The following is a 26,318-nucleotide window of genomic DNA, read 5'->3' on the forward strand; positions in this document are numbered from 1 at the left end:
TCCTCACAATATTACAACCAAAAGGTTTCCTATTGACGCATCCTTGTCATCACCCACACTTTTTTAACACAGCCAATTACAGGCACGAGCCCGAACACGTGCAAGGAGAGGCTCGTCTTGCACACTTCATTGCACCAACCATTTGGGGCATATGGACCAAATGACAGTCTGAGCGAGCTCCACTGATCACGAGCGACAAGAGCGCGTTTTCTACCTGAATGTGCGCGTCCAGAGTGACTTCACAGTATTCAAACTCACCAACGGTTGAATCACAGGGCAGAAAAATGAATCACCTTCACTTCACTTCCTCATGTACAAACCAGCGACCCCCCTCTGGTTCGTCAGAGGAATGGTGCCTGCTGTAAGAGAGATGGGAGCACAGGGAGCAGGAGGGGGAGGAAGCAGAGGGGGCGGTGTCTCCATCTAAGAAGGATGCTGTGTAGTAAGTGAAGGGGCTGGAGGAGGGGAGGAGGAGAGTGCAGCTCTTTGCTACTACGTCAGCGTACATCACAGGATCGCACAGGACCTTTTTTTGCTTCCAATAGTCGGGGTGACTTCCCTGCGCTGAAAATCCCGGTCACCCTAAAACCTCCCAGTAAGGTAAGAAAATGAATAATCTGCTCTGATCAGATCATTTTGTCTTTGCGTCACTTCTTTAATTTTCATAACTGCGTTGTTCCCAAAGGCGAATGACATTCGGGAATATCCGTGTATTTCTGACACAAATCGAGATCTATTTTCCACTAAAACACGAGTTTATAGGCCTGCGCTGCGCAATGCGTTGACCCCTACACATGCATCCAAAGACAGTCAATATTACGCAGAGAATTAATAAGAAACATTACAGCTGGAGAGAAATTAAGGCTAATTTGGGAGTAAAAGGCGCCGTCCGCTCTTGTTCCTGCGGGCAGGTCTTGTGCGCTAAGAGCCATTCTCGTCTTCATCCGTCCCGGCGCACAGATTTCAGACATGAAGAGAAGGATAGGAGCAGATATGAGGTTATGTTTTATTACCTTTGAACAGTAAAGAAGACCAGCTTCAAATCACTGCTCCAGTCTAATTAGCGGTGTTGTTGGCACCAATGCCCTTGCCCTTCCTGCCTCTCCTGTTCCGCCTTCCGCTACCACTACACGGTCACAAATGTGCCACCTTAAACCAGCTGCACTCTTCTCTCACTATTTAGAAAGTTTCCGAGCTTGAGTTACGTTTAATTTGTGCGATCAGCTCAAAGGTGCCCGTGTGGCCGGGGTTTCGTGCGCTGCGTCGTGCACCAGAATGACCTTGTAGAAACCCAGCGGGAAGAACGTGACGGAGAAAGAGTGATGAGCATTTTTTTTCTGCTTTCCTCTGTGGTTTTGCTTTGCGGTGGTTTGTGTCAGCGGTGCTGAGAGGACTCTTCTCTGAGAGGATGCTGTTTGGTGTTCATGGCCACAAAATGCTGTAAACTGCGTTTTGAAGGCGGAATATTGCAGTTAATGGATGCGGGAAAACAAATTAGTGATTTGTTTATCGTAGATGATGCATTTTACAACTTTGCATGTGTGATGTCTTGTCCCTGCGGCAGCCATCACTGCAGCTCAGTCAGCTTCTGAGCTATTTATGCATCCAGGCTACAGGAGGGGTTGCAGATACTGTTTCAAACATACAGGATTACTGACAGCACTTTAAAAATGTAAATATTTATCCCCCTATTTAGGCTCGAAACACAGCGCTTGTTACAGGATCTATAATTTGGCTTTCATGTATCTGACATCCAATGACGACCAGTTTATTCTTCAGGAAATGTGTCTTCTGTGTGCAGTTTTCATCCAGTGCAGCTTGTTCAGCATGCAGATGCTTTGGACCTGCAGGTATGGGTGTTTCCACTGAAGCACCAGGAGGGGATGAACCATGCTTACATTTCTAGGCAGAGAGGCCCAATCCAACTACTGCAGTCAAATCCAAAGTCAAATTCAATTCAGTTTTAATTATATAGCACCAAATCACAAAAACAGTCACCTCGAGGTGCTTTATATTGTAATTTTAAGACCTAGAATAATATATACTCCCTCAAACAACCTGGCTGTTGTTGCAGATATGCAACAGAAAATGATTGCTTCAAACATTATTAGATGATTTTGGAAGGCACCAGGAATCAAATACATAAGATAACACTTGCTTCCTTTATTTATGGTGTAAGATTACATTCTGACATTTTCCAAACAAAAGACTGATTAAAAAAATGTCAGAATGTAAACAATCTTAATCTCTAAATGGGTAATTTGGCTGTTTTCTGCATTTTTCAAAAGATTTGACAGAATTTATAAAAGCCTATCAAGATTTTGTATAGTTTATACACCGAAGCATCACTCAAGGCTCTATAAAAACAGGCTGAGGTGCAGGTGCAGGTGTTTGCTAAGCTTGATCCAAAGGAGCAAAGGGAGCTGCTCTGTTTGGTGTTCTCATTTTGTGCCTGCTACCCCTGCTGATTGGGCCGTGCTCCGGTGTGTCCGCTGAGATTAGCCTCGTCACAAGTTACAACTCGCCTCTCCCTGCAGCTGGGGGTGGTGGTGCCGGATATATTTGCATAATGGCTGAAAAAATGCATTAAATAAGTAGGTATGACTGTCTGCGGCAGTGTGGAACACAACTACACACCTGTCAACTTCTCCATCCGGGTGTTGTAAAGTTCAGCAATTAGCACAGCTGTTCCACCACTTCAGTGAAACGCTTCATGGCTTCTCCAGACAGATCAGCTCTTGGCTCGTGATGCTGCTGCTGCTGAGACACTACTCCCTGCTGAAGATTTACTGCAAGGGTGAAAGATAATCGATGGCCTTTTCCCTCATCTCCACATGGTGGTGGGGGGAGTTCAAGCAGCAATTAATGTCAAGCACATAACTCTCCATTAACAACTGAAAGTGCATTTGTTTGTTATCGGCCAGAACCAATATCATCTCTTCTGCTTTTAATTAGCCTTCAGAAGCTCTTTTATTTTTTCATTTTTGATATACAGTATGGAGTTATGTAATAAATGATTGGTGGTAATAATTCTTAGAGTAAAAGTTCCAAACCTTCCATCATAAAAATTATTTCACAGGTTGAATTTATTCATACCTGTCTCTGGAAAGACTGAGCGACTCAATAGTAATAAATCAGACTAATTATTACATGATTTTACAGACGTGACTGCATATTTTAGAATGAAATATTTCTGTCACTGAAATTCTACTAGCTTTTTCTATTACCTCAAACCTGCTGGTTTATTTCTATAAATTTCGGATAAAAAAATCAATTTTTAAAAGAAGCGCTCTTTTAGTCATTCCTGTGTTTTGTTCTCAGACAGAAAGGGAAGCACAGAGTAGAAATATGATATACTTTATTGGTCTTTGTGGGAATTTAATCCATTACAATCATTAGAGGCTGTGGGAAGCCAGTGTACAGTACCCAGGGACGCCAGCGACTTGGTCAAGGTCACAATGACTGAGCATGTTTTCATTGTGGCAGAAACCAGAAGTGCTGGAGGAAACACACAAAAGCACAGCGAGTAGTGGAGATAAACCTGTGTTCTTTATAATCCCAGCAGGGGGGCGAGTCATCATGTTGTATAGAAATTTACAGGAAAATGGGTCTCAGTTCCCTTATGTTCTGACCTCCACATACAGTAAGGGATCTGCAAAATAATAAAGAAAGACCAGAAAGATTAGAGGATAAGAGAGGGAATCCTCATTAGCTAATGACTTTTCAGTTTCAAGTCTAGTTTCAAAACAGCAACATGGCAATGGGGAAAGCCATCAGTTCGAGGATTCACAGGGCTTCACCAACCAATAAGAGGCGTCGTGGTGACTACATGCGTCTGTTATAAACGGTCTCTGGTTTGATCCCAGGATCGTGTCCTTTGAGGCAACAGAGCTGATCCTCATAAACACAGCCTGGTATTATTACCTTGTGAGTGCGGATTAAGCAGATATACTGAGAATTAGCAAGCTTTACCGGTGCTGCGTATATTTTGAAGCAATAAAAATAATCCTGGAGGAAATTCTCAGCTAACTAATCATCTTCTGCCTCCAGGTAAATATATAGTTATCGTTATGTACCAGTACTGACCATAACTGTAATAATTAAAAAAATAACTTTTGGTTCCTCACAAAATATTGATATGAATATTTTGTGTTTCTTCATTTAGTTTAGATTTATTTGCCTTTGTATCACTGAAAGTGTTAGTTCAGATCTTCTCCACTGTAATATTTGACTTATTGGAATACATGGAAGGATTATGAAGCAGATTATGAAGAAACCATGGACGCTGTAATTTAGCACCTCTTCTTCTTTCCTCTTGCTACTATAAATACTGTGTCCAGTAGAATAAAACATGCTCAGTTATGAGATGAAACTGTTTGCTGCTCCAGTTTTACACAAATACCTTTCATGTGCAGGGACCCAAGAGCAAAGCTTGTAGTGGCAACAATCTAATTCACACAAGCATGAAAAAACATTGCACCCATTGTTCACTGGGAGAGAAGAGCTACAGCAGAGTATCTGCAAAGTGCACTGCTAATGATATCTACATGCTGAGTTTGGCCTACAGCAGCTTTATAGCCTCCTTGTGTAATCCCTGCAGCATATTCTTGGGTGTTGGGAAGACTTTAGCTCCAGCCACGGTACGGCATCCTGCTGGAGCAGAACTCCACAATACACACCTTCACAAGGATGATGCAGAGTTCTTGTCACTGGATTCTAAAGCGTACGCATGCAAACGTCTAGACCCCAGGGGCCACGGACTCCAGAGGTGTCATTTTTCTTCTTTCTAAGATCATCACTGATGTAATGATCATCTAACAAATATTCTCTTTTGAAGGTCACTTGCTATTACGACATGTGCTTTTGGTTGTCATGGTTGCATCCTGTTCCCAAATATTTACTTTTCTGTAACCTCTGATTATACCTTCATACTCACTTCTTTATAACTGCTTGTTCTCACACTGCCTTCCAGCCTAAATTATCTTCAGCACAGCCACATGTTCCCCAGCTATAGGGCTGGATATTATGACCCTTATTTAAATAGCATTGGGTAAATGAAACCTTAGGAACCCCAACTTTTTACCACCCCCTTGCAGAGCTTCCTAAGTGATGGTGTAACGTTGAGTGCACTCAGTTTTCATTCACCTGTTCCAAGGATGTTTTCATCCTTCTCGAAAAGAATTCCATCTTATCATATTTTATCATTTCAATTTCTTCAAGACTGCCTGCTCAGAGGCTCATCATGGTCATATTGTGAAACAAACCCCCCACCCCACCTCACCCTACGGACAGTGGCTCTTCCAGTTCCTCTTGGTATGATGCAGTGGGACTCAAACCTTCCAAAACCTCATCTTTGGATATTTTCCAAGATGTTTTTTGGCAAATGTGAGACAAGCCTTTGTGTTTTTTTTTGGTCAGTAGTGGTTTTCTTCTTGAACTCTTCCATGGAGGTCATTTTTGCCCGGTCTCTTTCTTATGTTGAATAATGAGCTCTGACCTTAACTGAGACATGTGAAGTCTGTGGTTCTTTTTTGACCTCTTGGATGAGTCGTCGCTGCAGTCCTCGCTCAGAAGCTTCACCACTGTTCTAAGTTTTCTCAGCTTGTGGCTCTCACCCTGGTTAAGTGGAGTCCCAAAGCCTCAGAAATGGCTCTGTTACCCTTCCCAGACTGATAGATTTCAGCGGCTTTGTTTCTCAAGTGTTTCTTTAGATTGTGGCTCGATGTGTCGCTGTTTGAGATATTTTAGCCCGCTTTACTTTATCAGACAGATTCTAGTTAAGTGATTTCTCAAGTGATTCCAACAGGTCTGCCAGTAATCAGGCCCGAGTGTATTTATGGAAACTGAACAAAAAAATGTGGTCAATCACAGTTAATTCACCATTTAACAAGAGGTGCAATTACTTTTTCACACAGGACCAGGTAGGTTTGGTTACTCAGGTTATCTTTGTCTAATATTAAAATTTGTTTGAAACATGTGAGTGTGACAAATATGTAAAATGCTGGGAAATCAGGAAGGAGGCAAACACTTTTTCACACCACTGCATCAAATCAATGACTGTGATATTTGCACCTCCAGTGCAGTTTTCATCCCTCCTTGCACCGCTTACAATCACGCTGGCAAGTGGGGCATTTAATGTGCAGTAGGTCTCTTATTTTGAAAACCGAGCAGGTTCTTTATTCTGTTTCCTGTCCTTTTCATCTGCTCTGTGTAGCTGGATGTGATTGTGATGTGTCTGACTGAGTTGCACCAGCTGTATATCCAGGATTAAATATCTCAGTTATTACCCACAGAGGATAAATCTCACAACTTTCCACCCAGCACTTTATAAATAAGTCCAATAAGTGAACATATCATTCGTTCTTCAAGGCCATCAAGTTAAACCCTACCACATTTCACTTTATCCCCCCAAATCAGGGGGTGCTGATACTCCTCTACTCATCCAACTGGAAGATCTTATATAGAGTACATCTGTAACCCGCGCTCACCCCAGCTCGCACTTCCATGCAGTATGTGTCTGAATCCCGCTTGTGTTTATTGTGATAATAGCGGCTCTGTTCTGTTCTGTGCTGCTTTCCCTGCATCAGAGTTTCCACATATGGAAAGTCGTTGAAGTTTGAAAGCAGACACATGCTGACAGATATACTGCAGATGGAAATCTGCTTTTGACTCTGGCAGTATAATACTGCAGTGTGTCTTTGTAACCCCCCACCGAGCTGTCTTCTAGCTTATCGTGTCATTAATGCTTAATTTGCTGTAACTGACACATATTTGTAGTTTGTCAGTTTCTAACAAACACACATTCAGCTGCACTGAAACTGCAGTGGACTTGTGGAGACGGTGCACCAGCGCTGAATACTAATGAACTAAAATGACATTAAAGTGAGCCGCTGTAATATGTTCATGTTGTCCACACAGCTTTTTCAGGAATTGAGCTGAACCTCTGCAGCTGCCCTGGGTCTGACTCCTCTTCAGTCCATTTTGCAGCGTGGAAAGCCAAAATGGATGCAGAGAGCTGACGTCACAGTGTTTGACACGGTGTTGCTAGCCACTTTGGTGCCACCAGGGTGACGGTGCACACTGAGCAGGGAGCAGCGATGTGAGTCATGTTAGTTGGGCTGCAGATTCTCCCAGAGGGGAATTGTGCATGCACAACCAAGCTTTGGGATGGGGATGCAATCTAGTCAGTCTATACCAACCAAACATCGCACCCTCCTCTTATGGCTTTACCCTGGATGGGCCCGAGGCCATGCAGGAACGTGGTGCAGCTGAATAGCTGTCACTTCCTGTGTGACCCTGTGCAGATGTCTCAGTGCAGCTGGTGCGGATGAAAAAGCAGGAACTGGACAGAGATGGTGAGAAGTGGTTTATCGCACCAATACATCACTCCTGAGGGACGAGCCGAATCAGGCACCTCTGTCCTTGTGGCCAGAAAACAAGACATGAATAATTGATGGAATATTCACATGGTCTCAGCTGGAGTTCCCTGGATGCTTAGACCAGGCTAGCTGATAGAAAAATGATGAATGAGGAAGGATGAAAAATGCCGGGTGAAGCTGCCTGAGGAAGATTGGCTGGAGCAGGCTGATGAGTAAAAGCCAGTGTGTTTGTGTGCAACACCTTCAAAACAATGCAGATTGTTCCAGCTCACCCTGCTTAAGACTACAGGGCATTTCAGTGACTTTTACAAGCAGGGGACAAAAACACATACATGAGGATTATTATTAGTGGCAGATATTAATGTTGATGATATCAGACCCGTAGAATGAATAAAAAATTAGCCAATATAAATCACTTTAAACAAAAAACGAGTCAGTTTAATGAGGAGCTTTATATCATTTGTAGTAAGATCTTATTTATGAGTGATGATTAAATGGAGTTGGTGGGTCAGGGCAGTTACAGTTGTCATTATCTCTGGGTAACTGTACCAATACAGCTTACAGATTTAACACATTATTGTTCTGGGAAAAGTGTTTTACCTTTAAGGCAAGCTTCTTTATTTAAATCTAGACGATTCAGATTAAGCAGCAACCTTTGATGCTGAAAAAAAAGTGACAGCTCTTAAAAATGGCAGCTCATCAAAAGTGTGCCAGCTTGCAGGTTGATTGGCTAATTGGACTCAGGTGAGACACATTCAAACAGGGGAAACTCGTAACTGCGGGGCAGGTGATTACAAGGAGGGAAAACGGACAAAGTAAAGCAAACAGAGACACAGAAAGAGAGCTGGTGCCAAAACGGAAACAGGAAGTATGGTGAATATCAGAGACACAGACAAAGAAACACAAGCGACATGGACAAGGTGAACAATGGGGAAACACAATAAAAACAAAATAACTTGGATAAAAAGGCAACATTAGACTATCAGCGCCATCCCCACTTATTTTTCCCATAAACTGTCTTTAGATTTTCATAACTGCTCTGTTTGTACAGCCTCCCACAGCCAGTGAAACACATACAGTATATAGACAGTCAGCTGGCACGTCTCGCTTTTCCACTTTAGTGAGCTGATATGAAATGAACCCGTGGCTGAATGTAATCTCCTCCTGTGGTCTGAGCTCATAATGGCAGCGGAGACCGTGCTTTATTATGAGCATTGGTGGTTGTTGACTGAGTATTTGGGAGGAGGTGGGTGGACCTTACTGACCCCACCCAGAATGCAATGCTCCCGATGCACTCAAGAGCAATGTAGCTTGCCATCACCAGTGTGTGAATGGGTGGATGACTGGATGTGTAAAGCGCTTTGGGGTCCTTAGGGACTAGAAAAGCGCTATACAAATACTGACCATTTACCATTTTACAAGAGAGCAGAAAAGACTGTATGTATCTGAGATATCAGTAGGCTGAGAATGAACACACAGACGTCTGTGTGCTCGGGAGGATTTTATGTGCATCTTAATGGGCTGTGAATAATTAGTTAGATTAGACCTGTTTCCCCTTATTTTCCAGTGTTTATTATAAAGAAAAAGTGTCCAGCAAATGATGGAAGGGCACAGGGAACTGGACTGAAAGCTGGGTGTGAGAAAGCACCGCTGAAAAGCAGTTATAACGCCTGAGTCGCCTTGATGAAAGGCCTTGGCTTTAGTTCTACTTGTGTTGACTTCAGAGGGGATTGTGACAGCAACTTACCTGGCATCATGATGATTGCAGTGCTTGTTGTTGCCAAGAAACTGAAAGGTTTGTCCTAAAATACCTTGGTACCAATGAATTTGACACCACAACCTCAGACACCCCCTCAGTCTATTAACACCACGGATTGAGAATGTGATGTGTAATTTGAAGGCCAGCCCGTGAAAGGTACACAATATTGTGAAATACACTGAAAATTATATTAATTTTAAGCCGATTTAATGTCTTTTTGATTCTGGAATGAATCTTTTTCTATCTATCAGCATGTCATCTTGATCAAGATGTGCTGAGCCACAGGGACAATCAGAGGAGAATATTCACTACGTGCGTCACAGCATGAAATCAAAGATGTCAGGAGGAATGAATTCAGTGCATGACATTACCAGCCATCTGCAGCTTGCAGGAATTACCACTGGGCCGTCTTTGGCTTTTTCACACTGCTTTTTTTTAATCACTCTGACTCTGCTCGTAACTGACATTAAGTTGGATGTGGGGGGCGATCTGATCCCACCTGGATCACTCGCTTAAGGTCAGGTGTGGAAAAGGCTTTCAGCTCTCTAAGGCTCACCTCTACGTACAAACATTTGCAGCGATTCACAGAGAAGCTCTCATCACTCAGGCTCGTCTCTGTCACGCTTGCTAATTACTGCGTCTGTGCTGTCAAATGCGCAACAAAATTCAGTGTGTCAACAAGAGCTTGGGTAATAATTATGAATATTTACTGGGTTCATGTTGGTTAGCTTTTTATAATAAGTTGCAAACATCGTTGCAAGTTTTTACCTTTTAATGTAATGACTGTTATATTTTGCATGGATTGCCATATTGTGCATTGTGCAAGCTGTGCAACAAGTAACATAAATGCTGGTGAGGGTAGTTTTTTTTTTTTTTTTAAAGAAGTTTTGGTCTTCAGTAATAACTCTGCAATCATTTCACCACTCAAGTGGAGAGATGATGGGACAGCTAACCTTTCAGGTTATAGGATTGTCGTGTTTTAGAAGCAGGACAGAGAGGTGTGGTGAGTGCAGGGGAAGGTTTACGTGTTGATGACGACAGGTAATTAACAATGTGCAGTGAAGGGTGGGGGGTGTTACGTTATCTGACTCTGGAAAACACACGGCTTTGCAGTGAGTGTTGCATGTGCTTCATTGTCTAAATTGCACTGCACTTGTCCCACTGAGTTTTATGACCTCTTGTTGTCTTTCACTTTATCCTATAAACTCACTTATTCATGTAAATTCTGGTGCCAATAATCAGTTTGCATTGGCAGTGCACAGCCTAATTGGGGGCTTGATATATGAATCCTTCTCAGGTCACTAACGAACACAGTGCAGAGCCTAAAAAGCCCAGTCCTGTCTGGGTGGAGAGGACGATCAGGTGGTTTATTGTATCAGGTTGAAGAGTATGACAACACTTGTCATAAACAGCTGCTGATTGATGAGAACAAACCAACCAGTGAAGCTGTGGTTCAGGAAACCAAAACGAACTGTTGCAAAGATGCTCTCCAAAGAGCCGAGGGCAACTCACTGCAGTAGGCTGCAGCTGCGGTCACATTGTGAGATGGACGTCAATAACTTTCTGACATGGTCTGAACTTTGTCCCACACCAGTCTTTGGTTTATAATGGCCAATTTTCAGCCTCTATCTGGGTGGTTCTGAGATCAACGCTTAATAGCAGTGATCTGTGTGCTCAATATTCTTTTTCACTTGTGTAACATGTGTGTCAAGTGTGATGGGATCTGATCGAGGCCAGTCTGTTCAGATGATGTTTTCAGTGTTGTTTTATAAAGTGGTTTAAGGGTGATGCTGCTGCGTGATGAACTCTGCATTGGTTTCTTCTACCTCATCCATCTCCTCTCAGCACACCACTGCTTATCTTTTTCTGGGCCGAAACCTGTCTGCTGCTAAGTGGGTCTTGGATTTCCACAAAATAAAATGTCTCATTCTTATCAGTGCGTGCCACAGCCTGGTGTCAATGACAACATCCATTTTATTAGCTCAGTTTAGCAGATGCTTTGGATTTTTTTCTCTGTATGAAAGAGTAACTGTTGAAAGCTCAGGGCCATCAGTGAGCGTTATGAATGGTGGTTATACGCTGCTGTCGATAGAAGTGCCTCATCATTTAGACTAATTTAGTGGCAGATGGGAATCTCCAGTGCTCTTTGAAAGGAATATCAGTGAGGCTTACAGTTTAAAATACCACCGGTTATATGGATAGCTGCAACAAAACAGATTAATGATCACATTATCTTGTCTTAACGAGGGGAAAACCCAAAGTCTGGTTTTAAAAGGTCAATTCTCACAGATACAAACAACATTATGCTTCTTCCATTATCCCTGTAGTGGTTTTTATTTGGAGCAGGTTCAAAGGTGCGCTCAGAATTTAAGGGCTGATGTACTTTGTCTGAGAGTCATTACTTAAGTAATTTTTGGTCACAATATATTAACACATGAACACTTTATTCTAACCTGCGAATCTGTTAAGTGAAGCAAATAAAGTCACAAAGATTGCAGTTCCTCAAATGGCCACTTGGGGCTTACTTCAAATGGATGTCAAGCTGCATAGGCTTGTTTGTAAAATGCCAACACATTCTTGGTCCCAAAGCGTAACATATTACGCTATGTGACAAGAAAATGCCTGACTAGAACAAAGATAAACAATGCTGATTTTCTCCTACATAACAACAAAAGAAGGTGAATTTTCATAAAATGCAGATTTAAGGTTTAAAGGTATGCATCATTAAAACAGTCTGCCTTGACTGACGTGTATTTCCGCTAGCTGTCTGCACTCTTCCACCTTAGTTTATTTCAGTCACTGAACTCTTCACTTCGTGGTGTTGTAACTGTTTGGACAAGTTTACCAGCAGAGACCTTTTAGGCAGGCGGCCTGGTTGGTAATGTGCGCGATGTAGTTGTGCTGTTGCAGGAAATGAGAGACCACACCTCACTGCTTGGTCAAAGAGTGAGAGTAGCAAGTAGTCTCAGACTGTGTGAGAGACTATGGCAGCCAAAAATGTGTCTAGATAGCTTAATTTGAGGTAAGACAGTTATCAACCAGCTGCATGCTGTGTTTGATGCCTTTGGAAAAGGTCAAGTTTGCTGCAGGTTTGCATCGATGACTCTGCTCGTCTCGCCATTTCTTCAAATTTGTCTGTGATTATGAGCCTCGGGTCCACTGAGGTATCGATGTTTGTGTCAAAATGTGAGGACCTGTCCATAAATACACAAACCATGTGCGATGTAAGGCTACATCCATCTATTGTATTCTTTCTGTGATTCATACACATTTAGGAACCACAAGTAACAACAGTATTTATGGATTCATGTTTTTGACCACATGCCAACCGTACGTCCAATATCACAGCTCCTTTTAGCTCTCTTTGTCTCCACCAGCTCCTGAATTACGTACTCATTTACCAGTTCTGCAGCTGGTGGTAAAAGAATGAGCTGTTAATGGTGAAAGTGTATTGGCCTTGAATGCAAACATGGCTTTCACCATAAGTAGCCTACTGGCATATTCATTTATTAGAACTAAGATCCTCATGTATTAAATTGTTTAAGCAGATGTTTTTCTATTTTCTGAAGCAGTTCCTCCACCCGAGTATGTGACTTGTAACTGTGTGACTTGTGCAGTCTAGACTGCAGTGTAGCTCCAAGACAGCATCATTTATTTAACTCCCATATTTTGTTTTGTTAGCATGCTTTTAGGCTGCTGCATTTTATGTTGCATGTGTGGCTGTGTGTAAGGCAGTGCTTCCCAACCCTCTGGCATTGTCTCTGCTCACTGGAAGAAAATAGGATTACATAATTAAGTCTTTCATCAGCAGCCAACGACAGGCGGAGTATTTGCTCGGTTCCCCATTTGACTGTTAATTTATTATCATTTTACACGTCTTCGGAGATGACAGAGCAGTTTGGGAAAATGCTTTGTTTCACAATAATTCTTTGCACGGCATAACTCAGCCAGCCATTTCTGCAAAACTCCCAAAGGCCAGCAAAAGTGTATATTTATTGAAAATCTGTGAACAGGGAGATATTTTCAGTGCTGAGGAAGCGGCCACAGCTGCACACTAACCCTACAAATGCACTCCACCAAACTGTTTGTTATTCATAGGCAGCGAGTCAAGCAGAACACACTCTCATCTCAGCGTCTCCGGCTTGTGAAAGGCTTATCACAAGGTGATGGGATACTTCGTTATATTCAGATGGGCCTCAAGAGTCCCCTGGTACAAAGGTTGTGACCATGGTGATGAAAGAGGATCAGTTATTCTGTTGGCTTCTTAAAGAGTGGTTGATAATAGATTGAGCCATATGCAAACATGGATGTAGAACATTGTGGCTCTATAATGGCTAAAAATAGAGAAACAGACAAACAAATTTGTCAGCTGACATGTGACGTAGCTAAGGTGATGCAGGATCAAAAGGTCAGAAATAAGTTAAGAGTTAATGTTACCAACAGTGATAGTAACAACCTAACACAGTGGTAAGACCCGCCTCCATGTCCTTTTTTGTCACAAGTCATAAAGGTAGAGAGTGGACTGGTTGTTTTGACTGGCTGCTGTCATTTCAAATGACTTCTTCTACTGCAAAGCATTTTCAGTGTTTAGGCAGCTCACTTCATTAGGATGAGTCAGCATTTAAACACTTGAATGCACTGTACTCCAGTCCATTTAAGAGTGTATATTTTCCCTTTCAGATCATCTCTTTGATCCTTTCTAATTTGTGCTGCAGTCTTTACGCTACAGAACACAGACAAAGTGTCTTCCTGCTCTGTCGCACAGTGATTCAGACGGGATGGTGGATAAAAGCTGGAGTCTCAGGTTTATCGCTTCTCTCTTTGCAGCCGTGAAATTCATCTTTTTCTGCAGCAGCAAGCACAGCCATCACGGCTGACGTGTTTCTTAATGTGTTCTTGGTAGAATCGCTCTCAAAATTGTTTCTAAAACACAGATCAGAGGAAGTTAAAGCTTTAGACTCAAAGGGGGAAAACCATATACACTTTATACGCCTGTCTCTGGCAGTTATCTTTATTATATGAATTCAGTCAACACCAACAGGTTGGTGCTAAATTCTAAATTTTATTAAGTAAGGTGTGTTAATTAGGTAACACTTACAAACAGGTTCTGATATGGATGTCGGACAATATGAGACCAAATGGCTTTATTTACTTTTTTAATCTTTTGCATATTGTAAGTTCCAATCATATTAAAAATTATACACTAATCAGCCAATTTACTATAGCCACACCTTGCTAGTACTGGTTTAGACCCACTTTTACCTTCAAAACTGACTTTTGGTTGACTCAACTAGCCAGTTAAGATGCAGGTCATATCCATATTTGTCAGATTGTTATATACAAAAGAGTTTGTAGAATTTAATAAAAGGTCTGTTTAACTATTTTATGCTTGGTTGTTAAATCTGATAAGCAGTCACTGCTTTCAAATAAGAATCTGTAAAGATGTGTAGATTCTTCACACACATCTTCAACCCAGTGACAGAGAAGACCCCTGTTTTAAAGTGTCAGTGTAAAATATGATCTCCACCCTGGCGTCCGGTGCTGCGTTCTGGGGTGGAATAATGGCTAAAAGGATTATTGAATATTATGTCACAGTAAAGCCAATCTTTGACCCTTTAAATGTAAAATGTTATCGTGGCATTATTTCCTCCCATTACACATTTGTGTGGACTAACTTCTGAGTTTCTCAGTTTCTTCTGCTTCAACATTTCTAACCTTCTTATTCGTGGGACTGCTGACCAGGCAACAGATTGATTAGCAGCAGGTGAACATGTGAGTCCAAGCTGAGCAACCAAAACAAAGCAGTTTGTTAATATGTCTGTACTGCCTTTATCCTCCGTATGTTTCTGATTTTCTATCTGCCTGCTGTATCTCTATAGAAACGACATTGATGCTTGTTTTGCTTGTTAATAACACATGTTTGAATCTCCTGGCTGGAGCTCCATGAATTGGTCATTCACTTAACACAAACATGCAAGTGAAGACTAATAATGAGCAATGAGCAGGATGAGATCCAGGCTGATGACCAAGCACCAAATGCCTTTCACAGCATTTGCTCGTGCTGTGATGCTGCGCTTCACAGTGTGAATGTGTGGAAAACAAAGATCTCCAGTCTGTTTAAGATAACCTCAGTGCGAATGATGATGGATAGGTGGACCAATAAGTGATGTTGGATGAACTATAAGAATGATTAAATCTGTGCAGCAACCTGAATAGTTTCTGTCAAAATCCATCCAGAGTCTGCGACCTGAGGGACTCACTGTAAGCCAAAAAATCCAAAGCAATAACTCAGCTCCAAATATTTGCTTTTCTCTCACTTGATTTGAGCAGAACTGTTAAGTGAGAAATTTAGTGACCCTGCACCGTACCTCTGAGGCCCAACTAACTTATGTACACAAGAAATCGATGTAACCTCGACTGCTTGTCGCTGCAGTTCAATCTGAAGTGTTTGTGTTTTTGACCTCTGTGTGTTTGTGACTGATGCAGTTCAGCAGTCATTAATCCTTAGTTCTCTGCCTGTATAAAGTACAGTGGTGGGAAAAATACTGGAAGAATCAGCTTCTTCACACTGGAAGAAGCTGAACTAGAACAGATACCTGAATTCAAGCTCCTTAGAAAAGATAGCTCAAGCTATAGATTAGTACAAAGAAGTCACATGTCATGATGCAGCATTGCTTCCTGTTGTTACAATGCCTCCACCACACAAGCATCCACCTTTAGCCTCCAGTAGGATTATTTGTTATTTACCTATTTCCTGGGTGTTTTGTGTTGGGGATGACCAGTTTGGAGCCTAGACAGCAAAGCCAAATTGATTTTTCTTTAGTAATTTCTCAGTTTAGGTTTTCTGAAGTAGTTTAAATACATGTAAATGTTCCCTCTAAGCCTGAAGAGAAAAAGAGGGAACACACACATGTAAAGGAAGCTCGTAAAACATGCAGTCAGCCTAATTGGGCTTTCATCAGCACAGAAAAGAAGATCAGACACCAACTAGGGAGGATCAAAAAGACAAACGCAACAACACTGTCATCCCCTCTGTATCGGAAAAACTCAGGAGAGTCTTCTCCAAGCACGACATCCCAGTGTACTTCAGGCCCAGCCGCACACTCAGACAAACACTGGTTCATCCCAAAGACAAAACTCCTAAACACAAGCTTAACAATGTAGAGTATGCTATACAGTGTAGCAAGGAATGCTCAGACCTCTACATTGGAGAGACCAAACAGCCACTTCACAAACGCATGGCACAACATAGAAGAGCCACCTCCACGGGTGTCCACCCGCATCTAAAGGACAAAGGTCACTCTTTCGAAGATGCCAGTGTTCACATTTTGGACGGAGAAGACAGTTTGAAAAAGGGGTGAAAGAAGCCATCTATATCCACTGTGAGCGACCATCTTTGAACAGGAGAATAGGCGAAGGCAGACATTTGGTGGCTTACAACACCAACTGTCTGCCATCTATTATCCAGTTCTGAGATCCCTTCCCAGACACCTTAATGCCCACTGACATCCTGGTCCATCTGGGGGGACACTCCCACTGGGCTTAAATCTGGGACTCTCCACCATTTGACCCTAAAACTAAAGAAGCTTCTTGAATGAGAGGTGAAACATCTTCAAGCAACTTAAAGAAGTCCAGATGCTTTTCTTTCCAAGCTCCTTAGACAGCTTTAAGGATCCTTTGACTTTTCCTTTAGCGCTGGCATAATATCGGCATTTGTTCTTTTTTGTGTGATGTGTCTACACTGTTGGATGCATAGGGCCTTTTCATGTTAGCATGTAGCTCAGAGCACTGCTCTGTCTCACTGTTGCGTCCTTGTGGGAAGATCTTGGTTTAACTTTATTTTTGACATTTTTCACCTTTCATTCTGAGAGGTACAGAGCGTAGACAGGAAAGCAGGGAGAAGGTGGATTTACATGCAGGTGATACAGGTGCCATTTAAGTAGATTTGTATTCTGTAACCTCTGCATTTATTTTGCTGTTCTCTTCTAATCCTGACAGCCAGAGTGAAAGAGGATCTCACTGATGCAGTTTTCTCTCGTCTCCTTGGGTTTTGCTTTCAGCTGGCTCTCACTGAGCTTGTTCTTAGACACTCAGTTGTCCCAGCAGACCTCTGGGTCGTGTGATGTTGGCTCGGCAGTCTGTCTGTTCATCACCCCCGAGGCTACACAGGAAGTTTTCAGGGATTCCCTCCCTCCTACCTTCCCAGTATTTAACATCCTGCCCCCTGTTTTGCATCTGTAATTTTCTTGCTATAATAACATCATTGTGCACTTGTTAACACTTTTACAAATGGGCCAATGTTATTTATAATGAGCAGGAACAATGATAATGAGGTTAGCTTGGCACTTACCCAGTGTTGTCTAATACTGCCCATCTGTAGTGCCTGACATGTTTCTCTAATTACACGGTCCACTGATTTATTGATCCGAGCTCTCTCTGCACATCTGATCACTCCCTGAACATTCGGGCAACATAGTACACTTTTTATGAAGTCCAATATTTTCCCCCAACAGGAGAGAAGGTTTTCCAGGGCCTTTTAATGTCACAAAATGACAACTTTAAAGAATCATTTGAACCTTTTTATTTTGTTATTACTGGTGCCAGCTTCTTGACTACTAAGAGTAACTTCCGTGTTAGAGCCAAGAAATAGATCGTAAAATAATTACACACATAATTTCTTTTTATTTTGTACCAATAATATTTTTAAATATTTTTTTGTGAAAGACAATAACAGGGGACTAAGCGAGGAAGAGAATACTTTATACTTTTTCAAGAACACTTCAGGTTAGTGTTCATAATTAGTAACTATTACAATTCAGTAAAACAAGATTGTAAGAATTTCAACTGTTGATCATTTTTACCTTTGTGACCTGAATATTTCACACTACTGAATATTTACATCATGGTGTGCTTGTACTGATCATATTCACTCTAAGCAGGCAGATAGCGCTGTTCTTTTGACCTGCTGCAGAACATTCAGCCAGCGTTTGTAGTCGTGACGCTGGGAGCTGCTTGATCCCTCAGGCTGAACGTTGTCTTTCTCTCTCCCACTGAGCTGCTGCTGCTGCTGCTGCAGTTCTCTTTGAAGAGACTGTGGAAAGCTACTAAAATTACTTCAGTGCCTGCTACAGCTGCAGTCGACCCTCAGAGACTTTCTCTCCAAGGACACGTCATCTCTGCCTGTTCTCCTGAGCACATACATGTCGAAGATTTGTCATCGCTGCAGGCAAACAGTAAACAATCTTGGAGAAATTCTGCATGGCGGGCAGATGTCACGGCTTTATTAGCTTCCATGTTTGCTTGTGATTTCTTAAGATGAAGCAATGGGATGGAGAGATTTTGTGTCTCAGAATTATTTGATTTACAACCCTGTTAAACTTTACACCATCACTAATGGGTGTCATTGGGTGCAGCCTTTTAATTAGTAACCACGGCAAAGACTGACACCACAGGAAATTGGAATAAATGACCTCACTTCAGTAAGATGACTAGTTAAATCCACTGGACACTAAATAATTTACAGGGTTAATAACCTGCTCACTAAATACATATTATTATTCTTAGACTATACTAGAGTAGCTTTGCATGATTTACATGAATAGTTCATAACAATACTTGTTTGTCTTACGCTAGGCCTCAGTACAGCCCCTCTAAAACAAGCTTTATATCAATATTTAAGCAAACTTCTTGACTGCCCCTCATAAACAAAAGACTTGCTATAGTTCATGTGAGTATCCACCATTATAAGAATGGATGTGTGATAGAAAATAAGAAACAGTGAAATAGATCCCATTTGAGGATTTCTGAGGACTCAAAGAGGCGAATGTGTCCAGTATTTAACACAATATAAATTGAGACACATTTTATCTCCTTCTTAATGTGGTGAATCATCACATTAATCCTTCCAGTCGGGAACTGTTTGTAGGATGCCAAATTGATCATACAGTAAATGCTCAGTTTATTATGTCTATTTGTTGAGCTTACAGCCTTTTCCTTTGGCACAGCATGCTCCTGTCAGTAAGACAAAACAGAGCAGCTTCACAGAGACAGAGGTGCCATGAAAAAGAGCAGGCAGTCCTGCTGATACAATCAGGATTGCAAATTATGACTCAATGAGGAAAGACAAGTTCTTTTCTGTACAAACTAAATATTTTATAAATACCTAATGATGTCTTGAAAAGGGAATCGTCTATGTGGGAATGACTCTTCAGACCATTTTGAAGTAGTATTATATTCTGACTGTGATATCATGGGATTGCCTGACTGTTTCAAGTATTCAGTGTCTGGATTTAAAAACAGTACATGGATTATAATCACAAGTGTCCTAGGGGTAAACTTGAATTTAACCCCCACCACGGCGGTACTTTCTGTGTATGCTGACCTTTGCTGCAGCTCTTTGCTTGTTAATTGCACAGGCCTGTGTCACAGCATGGACCATTATATGTTCGGTAGCTCTGTGGTGCACCGCTGTAAATGCCACAGTGTGATTTGGGCTGTAGAGAGAGCTGTGAGATAACTATTAATATAGGCCACTGAGCTCTAGACTCAGTTGTCAGCTCCTTAAAGCTGTCATGTCCTTTTTTTTTCTCCAACCATTAGTGCTGAGCCAGATAATATGTCCTGCAAATGTCAATGCGATGTGAATGCCTGTGGTCCTGTGCATTTCAGTATTAATTACCTTGAACCTAGACTGTTTAAAAATGTGTCTCTGCCTGACAGGTATTGTATGACTCATGCTAACTCTACTCTTTTCTTTGCTTTTCCACAGGATTTATTGTGTCTGAGCCGACTCTGTCCAGCAGCAGCAGCAGTGCAGTGGAGCTGGGAGCTGTCCTCAGTGCTGAATTTATCAGCTCACATAAATACCCATTGCACACTCATGTGCCTGGGCTGCTCCTGATACTTCCTATTCCTTGCAGCAACTGACCAACACCACCTCTACATATCCAAGATGGACGATGACGGTCGCTACAGAGACAGCCGCTCAGACTTCGTCCGTGGCGCCAAGGACATTGCCAAAGTTGCTAAGAAGCAGGTCGGTAAGAAGGTGGGGCGTGGCATGGACAAAATGACAGATGAGTACACCAAACGCTCTTATAAGCGATTTGAAGAGGAAGATGACGACGACGATTATGCTGGCGTGCCGAGCAATGATGGCGGATATTATCGCAACGACAGCCGTGCCAATGATGAAGAAGGCCACAGCGACTCCACTGAAGGACACGATGAGGATGACGAGATCTATGAGGGCGAGTACCAGGGCATCCCAAGAGCTGAATCGGGGAAGGCTGGTAGCATGGATGGCGTGACAGCCGCACAGGCACAGCAGTTCAGGGATCTTTCGGCCTATGAGGGCGAGAGGAGAAAAGATCAGGAGGAGTTGGCACAGCAGTATGAGGCCATCCTGCAGGAGTGTGGCCACGGGAAGTTCCAGTGGACGCTCTACTTTGTCCTGGGCCTGGCACTAATGGCAGACGGTGTGGAGATCTTTGTTGTTGGCTTCGTGTTGCCCAGTGCTCAAATAGACATGTGTCTCTCCGAGCCCAACAAAGGCATGCTGGGTAAGACATCCAGATTTCACTCTCTTGCTTGCTCTGAGCTCGCTTGTCAACACTCAGGAGGGGGGATTACATAAGAGCCAATGTGCAACTTTTCTTTCAACTAGTCTACTCTGTATTGTCTCTCTCTCTTTATTTTTTATCTGTGTGCCTCCTTTGGCAGCGTAGGCCACCACTTCACATTTTATCTCTGCCTCATCTTAGCCATTACCTTTGCAGCTTATCCCCTGGTAATTGGTTTTCGACGGCCTCGTTGGCAGTGGAACTACAGCTATTTAAGATTCAACTGCCCATGCAGCTCCTTAACAGCAGCAGCAGAATTTAAAATCGAACGCTCAGCCAGTCCAAACATAGTGTTCTCTGCTTCACTTCAGCTGTTTTTAGTTGGATACAATGTGTGTATTTATGTGTATGCATGTGTGTGTGTGTGTGTGTGTGTTCACACTCAGAAAAGGAGGCACCTTCTTGAAGTCCAACCGCTTGTTTCTGTGCTGGTACCCTCTAAAGCAGGGGTCCCCAATCCCAGTCCACGAGGGCCGGTGTCCCTGCAGGTTTCAGATGTGTCCTTGATCCATCACAGCTGATTTAAATGGATAAATTACCTTCTCAGCATGTCTTGAAGTTCTCCAGAGGCCTGGTAATGAACTAATCATGTGATTCAGGTGTGTTGACCCAGGGTGAGATCTAAAACATGCAGGGACACCGGCCCTCGTGGACTGGGATTGGGGACCCCTGCTCTAAAGTAATGATGTAGTACCATGGACAGGGCACACCAGTCTTGAACTTGCCATAAAATGTATATTTTAATGTATATTTTAATGCACATTTTCTTTGTTTTTTTCTTTGCACCTTTAAATTTAGAGTAGATAGTTTAAATATTTACCTTTGTAAACCCAGAATATCTGGTCAGGCTCCGAATCCTACCACGCCATCTGTCATTGGCTGTACACCAAAGGCCTGAGTAAGTGAGGGTGAGTATCTGAGGGTGGTGCTGGACGTGTATGGGGACCTCAACACAGTGAGGAGGTGCGTGGTAGCAGTAACAGAAGGGTTCAAGGTGGGGTTAGGATTACATGTTTGTGGACCACAATGTTTGCAGACGATATTGTGATCTGTGGTGAGAACCTGGAGAGGTGTAGGTTTGTTCTGGAGAGAAGAAGAATGAAAATCAGTAGAAGTATGGTGTGAAGATGGTGGAGTTTTAATTGGGAGTGACCAGGATGGACATGACTAGAAATCATTACATTTCTAATCTCATGATGAGCAGTTTGGAGACAAATTGAGAAAGATGTGCAGAAGAAGGATAGCAGATCAGGTAGGAGGAAAACAGGAAGACCTCAGGGACGATTCATAGCTGTAGTGAAGGAGGACCTGTAGAGTGGTGGTGTGACAGGGAAGGATATTAGGGATAGGGTGAGATACAGGCAGATGATGTGCTATGGTCGCCCCGAAAGGCAGGAAGAAGAAGAAGAAAAAGGAGACGTAAATACACTTCAATTCATAATGCTTCTGGATGAAAACGACGCATGATTTTGATTGAAGCACTGCTGAATCCACTAACAGATCCCTGTTAGAGCTCTGCCTGGACTCTGTGTTGTTGGTTTTATTTACTGTAATGTTGATGAGCTGGATGCACTCTGATTACATAATTTCCTCTCAGAGGGGTGTTGACTGTTCAACTGTATGCTGCTCAATGCACATCGTCGCAGCAGATGTGGATGTTGAATATCTGTGGTGTTTAAAGTGAACATCATGGGTTCATAAAAGTGTCCTCTGCACAAACATTACCTGTTAATTCTGATTGACAGTTCAAGTGCTCAAAGTTTGTTTCAGTATGAAACTTTCATTTCAGATTAATTTGAACTTTTGGTGATGATAGACATTCTGATTAAGTGCAGGATGTTTTTATCAACAGTATTATATGATTGATTAACTGGGCTATGCATAAATCAATGGAAGCAGCCCAAACAGGCTTATGAGACACAATTAAATAAAAAGAAAAATCAGGGCCATGAAGTGAAAATAAGACAAAAAGCATGATGCCACCTGAGAAGGGCTAATTTACCCATATCCCCAAAAGAACATTTCATTCTGTCGCCCTCAGTGCACCAAAACATTGAATTTTAAAGATTTGGATATTCTTGCATCTTAATCAGGACAGAACGTCTTCTAATTTACAGAACTCGCACAGTCCGTTATCCTCCTGGATGTTTTTAAATCTGCCAGCTTCAAGGACAAGAGGAAGGGTTCCCCGTAATGTCTTTGATTCCTCAGTGATTTTGCAGTATAAGGTTCAGAATCACAGTTAAGCTTCATTTCAATATTTTTTTGTAGTTTTGGCTTCAACAAAATGTCTTTTTCAAATCTAGTAAACATCTTTGTTCTGATTTCATGTTGGTCATATTAAATTATTCAACATGAAATTCTATATCGCTCATGGAGAGCTGTGTGAAACCTTGTTATTGAGTCGATCTTCTGCCAAATTAAGCAAATTCATCATTTTACATTTTTGCTTTCTGATCCAGAAATCCATGTCAGAAAAGTCAATGTACAAAAGAAATTATGAACATACAGCTAAAGCTGGTCTGTACAGAGTCTGCTGCAGTTTATTATAAATGATTAGTGCCACATTTATGCAAGATTATCACTCAGTATGGTAACACCCAGAGCATGAGTTACTGTATATGTGTAATACATGAAAATACATGCTCAATTGTCCAGATACAGAGGTCCAAAAGATCACTTTTGTTCATCTGGGAAGACCTTACCAGAAACGTTCATCAAGATGTTTACAGATGCTTACAACAGCCAATGGTATTCATGAATGTAGCCTGTATATAAAAGATGGAAATGGTCACAGTGACATCACCCATTGGTTCTGGACTTTGTTGCCACAAATAATCATACTTCTCAGTTAACAACAGCAAGTTCTTACCACCGATAAGACAGAGAGGTCCAACTCAGTGATGACGACCAAAAGGAAAGATGGAAGAAACAGGAAAGAGGAGAAAGGGCAAATTATTAAAGAAAGCCAATGAAATAACTACTTATATATAATTTTTCAAAATATTAAAAATTATTAAATTTTTCAAAACATTTTCCCTCCAGCTCTCAGACAAACACATTAGCCAGTGCATATGATGGATCATTCTAAAAGGAAGTGGAGCAAAATTAGAAAACTTGCGACTTGAATTGCTGCCTAGTCTGGCTTCCATCTATACCTCCTTTCCCCTTCTTTCTCCCTCTGGGTTTGTGTCATGCTGGGGGAGGGGCAGGGAGACACGACTGGCCTCCATTCCCTCCCCTCTCCCTGTTACGCAACATTCCTGACTCATGCGAGAGAGCCTCTTGTGCTCGTACCTCTCTGCATGCAGTCTCCTCTTCCGACCCCCATCCTCAGGCTCCATCTCAGCCTATCCTGCTAGCTGCTCTTACCCCACGCAGTGTTCTGGATCATCTGTTTTGTGTGTGCATTAGTATGTGCATGTAATGGGTGACTGCAACAATGTCGACATGATCACGGATCCGTCATTTGACATTTCAGCAACACAAAGACTAGAATTAAATAAGGATCAAACACAGGAAATGATGACAGATCGAGCGGTCTAAATAAAACCCTGGTGCAGCGTTTCTGCTCGACGAGCTCGACGAAACACATCGACACAGCAGTGAAACAGTGAAGTGGTTGTCATTGATTTGCCCTTGTTGTGAAGCTGCAGTGGACTGTAGCTTTTTTGTCATATAGGAGACGGGAGTTTGAACCATGCAGGATATGTGCAGGATCAGCACATCCTCAGCCTTTTGGTGTTAAGAAGTTTTCTCACTGCTCAGCATTCAGTGTATTTCCAACGACAGTTCTGTTAAATATAGTCTTGAGAAGGTTTTTTAAATCTGTAACCTTTGCTACAATATGTTCACTGCCTCCTCTAATTATTGCAGTTGCATGGCTGCATTTTGAGACAGCGACTGCACAGTTCTCCTCAGGCTAAAAGGAACCTTTGTGTAATATAATGTATCCTCAGCCTTTTCATGGACATGGAATCAGTAACTGAAATCAAGGATGAAGGGATAAAATGGGTGAAAACAGTCAATCGGTCCTGGGGATGATCTGTCAGAGAAAACTGTAGGCAAAAAGATTTGGATATTGTAGCCTGCTGTACATGTATGAGCATCAGAAAGATGTTAAGTTGGCATATCAGTACTTCTCCAACAGTAGAAAATTAATATTGAAGCTCCTGGGTTACATATTCATTTGAAAAACACTGAGCTTTGTTATCAAAATGAGCTTTTTCTTAAATTTCATTTGTATTTTTATAAACCACTAAAAGTAATATTTCCAGTCAGTACAGAAACAGCAGTCGTAAATTATCTTTACTACACGCAACACACAAATAAGCCTTATAACAAATGATTCAGAATACCAGAAAAAACACCTGACTTTGTTCACAAAATTGGAAGCAGCGTAAACAGTGCGGAGGATTTGATGAGTGCTGCCAAACAGAGCTGCAGGTAACCGAGCAAACAGCTTATTCAGGAGATATTTCCCCTCTTTTTGAAGGCATTTTAATCAGCTGCTGCAGTGTTTGTTTGGACCAAACACCCTTATTCACACTACCGTCACAAAGTGAGACCACTGCAAAGCACTTATAGCATTTATTACTTCAGCTTTCAGTGGTAGCAGTGGATATTTGCTGGCTGACTTTCACAGTCACCACAAGAAACTGCAGCTGTATTCTCCTCCTGCGCTACTTTTTATTTAGTTGTTCAATAAAAACAAAGCAGGGGAAGCACCACAAAGGAGAACCATGCTAATTTTTGCAGGTGATATGAAGGAAAACTAGAAGTTTACAGAAGAAATCTCAGCTCACTGTGCTTCATAAGCAAATCGAAAAGTCATAAAATCCACAAACAACAAACCACTGGATGAAAAGTGAATTATTTAAATCACACAGGAAAATGAAATAAATAGACTAATATATAATAAGTAGGGTATAGACGATGCATATGCTTTTTACTGAAAGACTGACCTTAAATGAACTCCTTTTGAGACATTTTAAATGCTTTTCATTTAACTTATATAAATCTTAAAACCTAAGTGAAAAGATAATCGTTTGCTCAACAGTTGAACACTGACTGTCTACTGATATTGGACCTTAATATCTAGAAGACATGTACATGTACCTTTTGCTTCCTGTGAACATATTGTGTCTTTAAAGGAACCCATAATTACCTTGAACCCTAATAATGAACCCTGAGGGGCACATTTGTGTAGATTGTACCTGTAGGAATACAATTTGGCTTTACTGTACCCTGTTTCTGAGACTTGTAAGTTCATGAGAGAAGAACACTGCAGTGTAAGCCATCTATAAATGATCAGTTCTGCTCTACAAGAGCTGCTAACATGTCTCCCTCACTGGATCCTTAAACAAGCCCCGTGTACTCTGCTAGTTGGGGAAAACCTGCTATTAATAGAAGCCTCCTGCCCTGCCCCCTCTTCATGCACATAGACACACAGTCTCGCACACTTTTGTCCATTTCCACACACACACACATGCATATACACTACCCTGGAGCCCTTGGGAGTTCTGTCACAGCGCTGACTGGCCATCGTCCTCCCCCCTT

The 26,318-nt window shown here is 41.9% G+C and overlaps 1 protein-coding gene across 1 annotated transcript in view; it reads left to right on the forward strand.

Moving 5' to 3' along the window:
• The first annotated feature begins 222 nt into the window (after window positions 1-222).
• The window catches only part of sv2a (synaptic vesicle glycoprotein 2A), a 49,692-nt gene continuing 23,596 nt past the window's right edge, over window positions 223-26,318 (forward strand). Inside the window, exons 1-2 of the mRNA XM_005744065.1 lie at window positions 223-600; window positions 19,907-20,699. Coding sequence (XP_005744122.1) covers window positions 20,090-20,699 — 610 coding nt within the window. The 5' untranslated portion in view covers window positions 223-600; window positions 19,907-20,089. The remainder of the gene's footprint in view (window positions 601-19,906; window positions 20,700-26,318) is intronic.

Source organism: Pundamilia nyererei, unplaced genomic scaffold, assembly GCF_000239375.1.
Source record: "Pundamilia nyererei isolate P.nyererei 1_Seehausen unplaced genomic scaffold, PunNye1.0 scaffold00138, whole genome shotgun sequence".
NCBI lineage: Eukaryota > Metazoa > Chordata > Actinopteri > Cichliformes > Cichlidae > Pundamilia > Pundamilia nyererei.